Source organism: Prosopis cineraria, unplaced genomic scaffold (assembly GCF_029017545.1).
Source record: "Prosopis cineraria cultivar Desert tree isolate PC_DT_omini unplaced genomic scaffold, ASM2901754v1 PC12, whole genome shotgun sequence".
NCBI lineage: Eukaryota > Viridiplantae > Streptophyta > Magnoliopsida > Fabales > Fabaceae > Prosopis > Prosopis cineraria.
In genome coordinates this window covers 39,646,387-39,658,769 of record NW_026555343.1, presented here as the reverse complement: position 1 = coordinate 39,658,769, position 12,383 = coordinate 39,646,387, and the positions used below count along the sequence as shown (strand labels likewise).

Here is a 12,383-nt window from a genome sequence, read left to right as displayed (position 1 = left end):
CCTTACAGGGACCAAGTACGCAGAGTTGATTGAAATAAAAGGAGGATATAAATATAAAAAATAACTTTGTCCATAAAAATATTTTTTATCGCTTTTAAAAAAATTAGACATGTCATATTAATAATAAAAATAGGAAAGACGTAATTTTTAGTTTTTGAGCTTTGTTTCAATTATCAATTCATTTTCTGAACTTTGAGGTCCCCGTCTGGTTACTAAAAAAATTTGAATGGAATTGATTAAAAAAAACAAAGATAAAAATAACATGATCAAAAGGATAAGTGAATCGCATTCATAAAGGAGAGGGGTATTTAGTTTATGGAATTAAAAATCATAATTTATGAAATTTTTAAAGGTGTGATAATTTTCACATTTATAATTTATATTAATAAATTTTATTATGCTTATTATAAGGGGAAGGGTGATTTAATTTATTTTTATTTTAATTTTTTTTATTATATTTCATTTTTTTAGTAATATAATGAAACTTGATTCTTTAGAGCAACTCAATTCCTAAACTTTTTAGACTTTAAATAAATTAGTCTTTTAAAGTTTTTTAATTCAGTTTAACTCAATCTTTAAATTTCTTAGAATCAATAAGCTACAAAGAGGAGTAACATTGAATCAAAGATTAAAAATTAAATCTATAATTGAGAGAAAATTTGAGGACTAAAAATTATATTATCTCATAAAAAAATAACCCAATCTTTATAATTTTTTGATTCTATATAAGCCACTATCTCTCACCAAGAGAGTCTGGGCAATAGAGCCTTATGTTATTGCTGAAGTTTTGTCTTCTGCAGACTTGCAGCCCGTTTTGTATGGCCCCACCGCATGAAGCATGTTGGTTATTCTTTGACTCATTCATTAACATCAAATCTCTCTGTACCTGTGCCTGTTAGGCATTGTTTGGTTGGAGGATGGAAAAATTTTAAAATTTTTTTTTTCCTCTCTTCTAAAACCTCTTCCTCAAATTAAGGGAGCCTCCCTCCCCTCCTTCTCGTCTCTCCCTCCCTCCCCTCCTCTCCTCTCACCTCCCATCCTCTCTCTTTTTTTTAAATCAAACAGAACCTTAGAAATAAACATACATGCAGCTGTTATACATCAAATGATTTTATGCCAATCAGGTAATTCAATTGCTTTAGGGGCATTTTAATCCGTATGTTAAAAAAGACCAAGGTATTTTGGAATAATTTCAAAAATTTTAAATGTAAAAATTGAGAAGTTTCTGGAAAAAAAATAAAACGAGATGCGTGAATCAAAGGTTAATTTGGAGGAGAGAACACGGATGTTGCAAATTTGCACGTACGTTTTTTAGGCTAATTCGTATTTTTGTTATGTTGCTGATTTTTTGGGGCCGATTATACGCATTGTTTCCCTTATTGCGCTACTGTTGAAGCGGCAAAATATGTACACAATGCTAAGCATACTATTAGAAAAAATGGTTTTGACGTGCCCGTTTAACATCGGTTATAAATAACTGTTGTGATAAATAAGGCGATGGTAAAATTATAAATATATTAAATATTTTGAAAATGCGTAACGGACTTTTGACATTGATTTCATATAACCGACGTCAATAATATTTTCAACACCGGTTTTCTTGAAAACAGACATGCAAAATGACGTTTTCAACGTCGGTTTCAAAAAAAACTTTAAATCTGTAAGCATGTAAGCATGTGATAATAAAATTGCTAATGAAAAAGATCATTTTGTAACCGGTTTTTTTTTTTTTATTTGGGTGTGTGACATTTAAATCTCATATACTTTCTCTGATTTTATTCATAAATCACTTTCAATATTTTTACCAGAATCAAGAAAACCTTAAACCTCATTAATTATATCTTAAAATTTAACAAGTTTTCAACTTTACCCCTATTAAATACTTACTCTAAAAAAAAATGCTCTAGTTAATGATCTCTCTAACATTGAAGAGGGGAAAAAATAGTAAAGATAGACATAATAATATTGAGGTGCCCTATAAATAGAACCAAAATAAATCTTTTTCTCTGTCTTATATATAGAACTAGAGGAATAGTTGAATTAATAATACTTAAATTAAGTTTTTGATCTTTAAAAAATGAATTAGAAATATCAATTTAAATTGTTAAAATTAACTAGGAAACTTAGTTACATTTGAAATTTGAATTTAAAATTTAAATGTCATATCTGTAATTGAAACTTTTAACTTTTCAATTAACTGAATCAATTTTTTCAACAATTTGTCTATACATAACTATCATTAATTCAATCAATTAGGATTTAACTGTTAATTCTCCTTTCTCAGTTCAAGAGCAGCATTCTGGGACCTTAGAATAGTACTAAGTACCTATCCTTTTTATAACCGCAAACATTTCTTTCCCAGAAATAAAACGACATTGGGGACCGTGAATACTGAATACAAAGCACCTTCGTCTAAGGTTCCATAGATTTTCATTTTGACAACTTCACCCCGTGTTTGAAGTAAATTTAGAAAGTTGCACTTGTAATTATGATTTTAATTGATGCAGGTGCATTTTTAACAGTGTAAGATTTTTCCTACTGTTAAAAAAGATCCAGGTATTTCAGAATAATTCAAACATTTAAATGTAACAATTGAAAAGGTACCGTTCTAGACAAAATTAAATAAAACGATATGCATGAGTCATAATGGTACCGTGGCACCTTCAATTGTTGATGGACTGACTGAGACCAAAATCACCGCTTGAGAGTACTCCATGACTTGCCTTCATTTGGATGCATTTGAAAAAGCTTCGTCCTTTGACTGGTACTGTACACATCCATCCAATATATACTAAAGTCTTAATCCGTGATGTCCCACATATCTAGGCATATACAACCAGACATCTCACTTATTTCTCTCCTCATATAGCCGATCAGAAATGAGAGAATATCATGGAGCATCAGTTGATCAGTAGCATTATTGAACTTTCAAGTTCGATAATTGCCTTAATTTAAGCCATTATGAATTAAATGCACGTGCACATATATAACCAAGTTACCCAAAACTTGCCCATCCTAAAGGAAGGAAGAGGAGGAATTTTTGTGTTATAAAAGACACACATATGCTAACACAGGTCTGGTGGACCAATGTAAAACTTTATATAACCCAACTAAGGTAGAGGAGTTAGACCATGTGGAGCACAGCCCAAGGAGCGAAAGCGACATGTTTGGAGGTGCCTATGTCCAAGAATGCAAGCTTATATTGTGTCTAAAGATTCGTTATCAAGCTGTGGAGGTCTGGCGTTGATAGACCAATCTATCATAGGATGATTCTTTGATGATAATACATGTGTTATAAGCCTACTCCAATAGAGAGCCCATGTTTTGTGAAGAATAGTGCAAAGACCAATAAAATAAGGGCTTAATGGTGGAGCATAAGAGTCCAAGAGAGCCCATGTTCTTGATTGTTCTCTTGAGTTTCCACTGATTATTTGGTTGAATGATATGGCACTAAAACTCTAGTAGTCAAGATACATACTAAAACTTATTGTATTTTGAATGTTGCAATTGTTTTTTTTTTATATTTTGTGAGTTATTTTTTTATTGGAGGGGATTATAATAAGAAAAAAATACAAATATTTTTTTTAAAAAAAGATTTATAACATCAGTTCTTAAAAAACAACTGTGAAAAGTCACTTTTCACATTGGTTTTGTTATGATATTGATGTGAAAAGAAGATTTTTCACGTCGGTTTTGAAGGCAACCAACTTGAAAAGTAACTTTTTACATTAGTTTAAAAATCAATATAAAAAGCTAACTTTTTACCATGTTATTTTTTACTTCTCTCTAAAATCTAGTGTAAAAAGTCTTTTAAATTGACATGAAAATTCTTTCTTGTAGTAGTAAAGGCATGATGAATTATGAAATCAAGTCCATTTTAAATCAGACATGTTATAAGAAGCTTAGTCCCATCAAAACAAAAAAAAAAATCTAATTTACCATGTGATAAAAGTGGTATTTGATGAGGAGCACATTTTTTACAAAATTTGAAACATTAATGGTATGACCTTGCCGAAATTGAAGATCTCCTTGATTGATTAGGATTTGAATTTCCACATTATCTCTTAATTGATTCAAGATTAGATTTGTTTTCTTTTTTGTTGAGTCAAGACTATCTAGTTTTCTATTTCTTGTTTTCGTTAATTAGAAAGATTGAATCTTACATTTAGTTTCTTATTTTATTCTAGTCAAGATTTCTTTTAATATTTTAAGAAGTTTCAGTTATTTTAATCCCATAATTTAAGAATTGTTGAATATTTTATTTATATTTTTGAATCTAAGGTTTCAATTAGGGTTTTGAGTTTGGTCTTTGCTTATAAATAGGCGTGCCTTCATTTTTTGTAACCTAAGATATGTTGATTAATAAGATTATTTTATTATTAGAGTTTATAACTTTTGTGAGCCTTAGTGTTAGTGTTAACATCTTATGGCGAATGCAAACATGATCAAGAGTTTGATCATTTTTGTGGTGTCTTCAAAAGTTAAAATTACTAGAGACAGGTACTAAAAAAACCTTCTCCTTGATCTTTATTTTTTCTTTTTCTTAATTTTGTTTTCTTCTTGTTCTTCCTATTTTCATTTCTTCCTTTATGTTTCTTGCATTTGTTTTGTATTTCGACATTCTATTCCTAATTAGCATGATTTTGCTTCTGCATCCTGTATCATATACATATTACATAAAATTTAAAGAATAATTGTATTAATATCATTTTATTCCACTAATAAAATAATTAGTTGGTTATAACTTTTTAATTATGACTTGTTATAAATTGTTCATGTATATGCGTTGTTATATTGATATACTTTATGTAACATTTCAATTTAAATTTTAATAGTTAATTTGTATTAATAGAAATTTTGGTGAATATTTAGAGGTAAGTAAATTAGTAAAAGATGATTATTAGATTTAATTTGAAATATAACTCTAAGTTAAAAATTTTAGAAATTGTTATTACTACTAGTAGTAGTAATATAAAGAAGAAAAAGAAATATAAGAGAGAGATTAATAAAGTTAAAAAAAGAAAGAAGGAAGGAGAAGGTAACGGGTTTCCATTCGTGTGCATGTAGGGACATGTATGTGTGTCGATACATACATACATACATAAAAAAGGACGAAGGAGTTTTCGCATGGAGCCCACACCTTTCTTTTTCTTTTTTAAAAAAACACACACCCAATTTCTTTTCATTTCTTTCCTTCCCTTTCTCATCTCGTCGTCTGCGAAAAGAGGAGCAAAATTAAATCAGAGCGTGCGCGAGGATGGTGAGAGGAATTTGATTCTAGTTTTATAATAAGATATTTTGGATGAGATTTTAAGCTTTTTAAAACTATATAAGTGTTTTAATTTTTTTAATTATCTATCCTCTCTAGCTTTTGATTCTGTGATGGTAAAAAATCTAAGATTTGAAAAAAGGGATGAATTTAAGATAAATAAATGTAATTGTTGATGTTATTTATAGTATAATAAATGTTCTAAATTATAAATTTGTTAATAGGATTTGGATTTGAGGTTTATGAGTTAAATCCTAAAATCTATAGGTAGATTTTTGTTAAATTTGAAACTATATGTTGATTTATTGAGATTTAGATAATTATTTAGGTTAGGATAAAAAATAGATTATTATGGCTACAGAAAGATGATTCCAGACTTAGATTAAATTTGTAATTTTTGAACATTTTTAGGCGTGAATTTATGAAATAAAAAAAATTTTGATAATAAAAATTGATTTAGAGGTTAATTTTAGCTTATTAATGTTTATTGATTACTAAAAGAGGAGTTACAAATTTTACTTGATGATACTAACTCTAAATTTGTATTAATAATGAGATTAAGAATTATGTTATATTCTCTAATTCTATTATTAGAATTATTTTATTAGTTTCAATAATTAAAATTAATATTTATAAATAATATATTATTTGTAGATTGTGTTGCTGGTGAATATTATAGTGGAAGAGAAATTATAAAAATAATTTATTAAAAAGCTGTGAGGTAACCATGCTTTTAATTTATAATTAGTGTTGCTTCATGTTCATTGTGTGATTGTTGAGAATATTATAAATTATTGTTGAGAAATTATTTTCTTATGTTTACAAAAAAATTTATGAAATTGTGAATATGCATTTTAAAATATTTTTGTTAAGTGGGATGTCATATTATAATATTGTTAGAAATAAAAAAATTGTAAAAATTGTAATATTAAGGTACTGAGAGACTCGCTGTTTTTTTTTTACTGCAAAAGGAAGACTTGCTGTTGTTATTGTATTTATATGCCACATGGTACGCCTCTATTAGAGACTCAATAAGTGGCTTATAAGGATTTGAGCTAATATACTTTTGGCCGGATAATTTAACACCGAGTGAGGGTTATAGCTCAAGATTAATGGAGGAAGATAAGGATGATTGTTTGTCATGCATTATAATATTTCTGGTATTTTTATTGATATTATATGATTGTTGTTTCTTCACTTAACAAGCACACATTTAACTATTTGTATACATTATCATGCATTGGCATTGATTACTTAAAATTTTAAGTATCATTATGTGATTAATAATTTTTAGGAGAAGAGCCACGAGTAGTACATAGAAGAGTTCCTAAGGCTTAGTGGTATAAAGCCATAAATCCATTATCTCTTTTGGGCATTTTGATTTATGATTTTTAATGTGTTATATTGTCAATATTAGTGTTTTTTGTTTATTAACAATTATATGAATATGATGATGTAATCATTCCTTTCAAATTGTTTATGCCTTTGATACACTTTGGATGACTATAACCTTGATGTCTTCTTTCTTTTGGATAGTTTGAAATGGCATGATTATTGGGCTATATAATTGACTTGTTTTGAAAATTAATTGAGCTATTTATTTTGGTTGAGTTTATGGTTTGCACTTGTTGAAAGTATAAAGTTAGAAAAACATGATTTTGGCTTAATAGCATGCGGGAGGTTAAAATTTATTTAAAGTGTTGAATTGTGCAAATCTAAACTAATTATTAAATGCTTTTATATTAAATTTATTGATATAAAATGTATTAGGTAGCTATAATCTAACTATAATAGTAGATGTGTATTAACAATATTACAAATTATTTTGTGTTATTTGGCAAAGTTAATAGGTGGTTTTAATATCTTAAAATGCATAATTACTTTTATTTTTTTTATTCTATTGAGTTTATTATATTATCAATTTTAAAAGGATCTTTTGAACATTTCACACTTGTATTATTTTAATTGCTTGGAATCCTAAATTTTAAAAATGACAATTTAAGAAATTTAAACTCTACTTATTATGATAGTACTTGTTTATCTATATTAAATTTTTATATCATGGTGGTTATTTTAAAAAGTGAAATATTTTATAAAACTATATTTTATCTTTTCCTATTATGGTAATGTTTTAAGTTATATAATTATTTAAAAAAATATAGGATTACATTACAACAATTTTAGCCTTTGGCAACAATTTTACAACTGTTGCCTTATATATGAATAGGGGATATTTTTTTTTGAATGTTGCCATTAATCATAACTTTAAAATACATATATTAACTAACAATTCAAAAGTGTTCAAAATAAGCAGTAGTTGTGAACTACACCATTTTTTTTGTTTGGTTAAAATGAACTACACCAAATTTATTTGACAAAGATTTTCACTCTAAGGTTTTCTTTTTAATCTTTCAATTCATCTCGAAATAATGAAGCAACGTGATAACAATTAAATATGGAAACGAAGTGTCAGCAGCTTTGGAAAAATGGAAGAAAAATATTTGGCTTGAGGAATGAATTAAGTTTACTGTTCTTAAATATGAAAAATAAATAAAAAGTAGCAACACAATTATAAACAAATTATATAAAAGGAGAACTAAATCTAAGAAAAATACGAACTCAATAATAGTACTCAAACTGTTTACTAAAATTCTGCCAGAGAGGATCGTCTGATCAATTTTGTTCACTGATAGGAGAAGGAAGCAATCGCATTATAAATCAGTTGAGGATCTCATTTTGTGCTCTTTCTCCCTCTCTTTCCATATTATTATATTAACGTGTGTGACCCCACGTTTCAATCTAGAAGCGTGAGACAACCTAGCTACTCCCCCAGCACACACACATATTGATTGAGATCACATCAACCAATGGCATTTTCGTTTCTGTTCCTTGGACATATTGACGTCAGATGCTTGATCATCTTCATGCATGTCTTGACTGCCCATATGAAAAAGTAGGTCATGATGTATAGACCAATGAATCCAAGCAAAACCATCCAAATAATGTAGGCTTTGACATTTACATCGGAAGTCGATTTACTCCAATAATATAGGCCTGGGGTTATCATGTAGAGCGCAAAAGAGTAGGCAAGTGCAAGGGACGTGAGAGTTATAATCATGCCTATTGATAAAATCCGCATCACAAGTTTATTCTTGAGAGGAACTCCACTCACAAGCAAAAGTGTAACGCCAAGAGATGCAACGAAGGATATGGTATTGTAATTCATGAAGCTGTAAAAGTAAGATGGACGCTTAAAAGCAAGTATCGCTTCCCCAGGACATGCAAAATAAGTGCCATTACTAAGTGGCAAGCAACCGAGGGGTCCTTGTCTAATACCTAAAGCATTCTCGTAACTGGAAGTGGTGTTGGAACTATTAAAAATACCTTGTTGAATGAAGCCTCCTGGAGGATTGATTACAGCTTGAAAGGTTATGGTCGAGATGACAGTAGCCACAAGACTTAAATTCCCTCTCATGTCTTCTAACCAATCACCGTTATACTTAAACTTATACTTAAACCATTTTCCCACGTGCTTCAAAATATTTTTCCACCACTTCTTCCGAGGTCTCATTCCTTGGCCGACATTAGTACTTGTTAGGCCTTCACGATCCTTCACTTCTCTCCTTTCGGTACTGTTAATGCCAGAGTTCATCAGTATCACTTGTATTTCAAGGCTCTTCAAGTCCTGCGGAATTTGCTCAAGAATTTCGTGGACCGTATAACCCATCCCGTTCTCCATGTTAGACAGTTCTCTTATTTCAGGAATTGACAAGAGATACCTCACCGTCTAAACAATATACAAGCAAATTTATTAATTAATACGTCTAAACAATATCAGAAAAATTTATTAACAGGCATCTTGCAGTGTACTCCTTCCTATCCCTGTTGTAAGACATTTTCTATTATGATTTTTTATCCTTAATATATATAAAGTATATGGAGGGTTATTTATTATCATTTTCTATTTTTATCCCCCTTATAAATTTAATTTTATCACTCATCATACATTATGTACCTCTTTTATCCTATTTCTAATAGAGGTAAAGTTGAAAATTTTTTCATTTTAAAACATATTTAATGAGTTAACGTTTATTTTTTGATTTCAATGAAGCAGTCCAAAACATCTTGTGATATATGAACTGGAAGGAGTAGAAAAATAAGCCGTTGCTCTACTCTTTAGGAAGTGGAGCAGCATTTTTTGCCTCAAAGCAGCTCGTATTGTCAGGTATTAATGTAAGCAAGCTTTATATTATAGAGCTTTCGTATTCTTGTTTTGACAGAATAAGCAACAAAAATAACCGACGTTGTGTACTTTAAAATAAGGGAATGACACAGGTGTTAGAATTAATAATTGTTTTTCGACAGTTTTTTTTAAAATGAATTGAAATTATTAATTTATGACAATTATAAATTCAACAATATTAATTATAGACAACATATTTAAATTTCAAACTCGTTGATTGTATCTGAAATTCTTATTTACAACGGTTTGAGTTGATATTTTCAACTCATTTTTTTTAAAATAATTCTATGAGGGACTTAACTGTCATTATCTCTTAAAATAACTATTAGGATCATTTTTTCTTTTAAACAATCATGTTTTGATACGCCTAATAAATAATACCATTAGTATACACACAGTTTAATTACAGTTCACAGGCTATATACTTCCATTGGATTATAATATAAGTCATTTTTTTAAAAACTTAGTCTAAAATATAGGGCACGGGATAGGTGTTACACATTTTTTTCAATTATACCCTTACTTTATTGAATTATTAATGAGGAAATTTTAAAGATGTGGAAATTTTAAAAAAATTTAAAATTTTAGCCAACATTTTTTTAGAAACATAAATTAATTAACAATAACTTACATTATGATCGAATGGAATATCATTGACATGACTTATTTTGAAATTTTTGCTAATATACAAAATTCACTTTAATTGTGATATGAGATGCAATTTTTAGATATATAATATTATAAAAGTAAATTTTATGAAAATTTCATAAAATTATAGTGAAGATATTTAAGTATGAAATTTATGAGATTTTTTGTATAGAATACTTCATTATGAATAAGGATAAATGTCTTTTGAATTAAAGAAAATTAATTCTTTTAAATAGGTTTTATCATATATATATTGATTGAGAAAATTTAGAATTAAAATATGAAGAAAGAATGAAAGATATATACATCAAATTTTTTCTTATTCTTCATTGATAAAAAAAAAAGCACACTTCCTCTAGTTCTATTTACAAGGAAGAGATAAAATAATTTATTTGGTTCTATTTATAAGTTACATAATTAATTTTAATGATAATTTTTTTCTTTTACCCTTCATTAAATATTGGTGAGAGAAAGTACTCCCTTTGGCCTGCCGTATAGGTTGTTTTTTAAGAAGTCTCCCTTGATTCAAAATATAAAGCATGGGTAAGTTTTATATATATATATATATATATATTCAGTTATATCTTTATTTTATTATACTTTATTCAAGTAATTAATGAGGTTATTTTGAATAATTTAAATATTATATTTATTCAATTTAAGGATATGATTGAATATATATGAAAATTTTTATAAAATCAATATTTTAACAACTCTTTTTAAATAAATTTAGATTAACTAACAGGGGAATATATTATTAAATAATATATATTTAATAGAGATAAATTTTAAAATTTATTACTTTTTAGACAAGGTTAATGAATTTTAAAATTTTTCTTAATTATAAGAAAACATATTGAAAATAGTTTTATAAATAAAACGAGAGAAGTATATCTCAATTTTGGTAGAAATTTAGCTTAATAAAGGCGTGGACTGAGTCTAGCTGGATTACATTGAGACTCTCTCCTTACTCTTTATCAGCACATTTCTCCAAAGTCAATCTTATCTATTCATTTCATTATCTGCATTTGATCAATTCAATGCTTTTGGAAACAAATTTTAATAATTGGTTATGGTTGTAATTAAACGTGTAATATATTTAATTTAGTGACATGATTAACAATTTTACATCATTAAATCAAATCAGTATTAAAATGAACAAATTAATGCACTCTCCATAATTTTCATTTATAGAAATAAGTAAAGGTATTGACCAAAAAGAAAAAGAAAAAGTACCTCAACTTGCTTCGACATAACAGCCAAATGGAGAATGGTGTTCTTGCCATCCATGTCTCTCTGATTGAGGAGCTCGTAAGTGTCGCCAATAGCCAATTCAATCAAAGATTTGAGGATCTCCAAGTGGTTGTGCGTGACACAAAAGTGGAAAATAGTTTTACCCTTGTCAAGGATCCTCAAAGACTCAGGTTTTACTCTAATAAGCTCTGCAACAACCTCGAGTCTCCCTCTTATAACAGCGTAGTGCAAGGGAATTCTCCCTTCTTGGTCAAGAACCAAGCACGCATCATCACAGTACTGCAACAACTGCTTCACTATGTCGATGTGGCCTTCTGCAGAAGCTAAGTGGAGAGGTGTGCTTTGGAAGGAGTCCAACTCAATGGCTAATTTGGGTTTGTGAGAAAGAAGGGCTTTTGTGAAATCAAGGTGGCCAAGCAAAGCTGAAACGTGTAAGGGAGTTTCCATAAAGATGGTTCGCGAGTTGATTCTGTGCAAGATCAGAGGATCTTGCAGGATTAGTGTGTTCAAAGTTGAAACGCACCCTCTGTATGATGCCTCGTATAGAAGTCTCATTCTCCCTTCATAGCGATCGCTAGTTGCTTCCATTTTCATTAGTTCTGTCTCTTGCCAGAAAGGATAGCTTATTTGCTTAATTTATAATTACAGTATTCTCTTGCCCCTTGTTGTTGGAAGCTTCCATGTATTTTTCGAGATCAACTTCCATGTAATTACAGTATTTTCATTAGTAGGACATATATAGAGTCATTCAAAGAACTTAGGTTTTCAAAATAAAAAGGATATTCAGAATTAATGAAAGTCAATATCAGCAAGATGGAAGAAGATTCTGTCGTGGGTAGAAACTTTATTTGCTCAGGCCTTTCGTCATTAACTTAAACATTGATAAAATTTTTTTAAGAAAATTAGTTGTCACCACTAGTTGTATTTTTTTTTTTTTGGTCATTTGCTGAAATGAAGTAATCAGTGCTT

The 12,383-nt window shown here is 28.8% G+C and overlaps 1 protein-coding gene across 3 annotated transcripts; it reads right to left on the bottom strand.

The window, feature by feature from the left end:
* Positions 1–7,756: 7,756 nt before the first annotated feature.
* On the bottom strand, positions 7,757–11,954 carry LOC129287618 (ankyrin repeat-containing protein ITN1-like). Of its 3 annotated transcripts, none has more exons than XM_054923833.1 (3): positions 11,397–11,954; positions 8,654–9,056; positions 7,757–8,206 (listed from the first exon to the last, which is right to left on the bottom strand). In XM_054923833.1, the coding sequence occupies exons 1-3, from the start codon at positions 11,859–11,861 to the stop codon at positions 8,130–8,132; spliced, it is 945 nt and encodes a 314-aa protein (XP_054779808.1). In that variant the 5' UTR covers positions 11,862–11,954; the 3' UTR covers positions 7,757–8,129. The 3 variants fall into 3 exon arrangements, with proteins under 3 accessions (XP_054779808.1, XP_054779807.1, XP_054779809.1); XM_054923834.1 differs by lacking the exon at positions 7,757–8,206 and adding an exon at positions 8,430–8,499; XM_054923832.1 differs by having other exon boundaries at positions 7,757–9,056.
* Between the last annotated feature and the right edge of the window lie 429 nt (positions 11,955–12,383).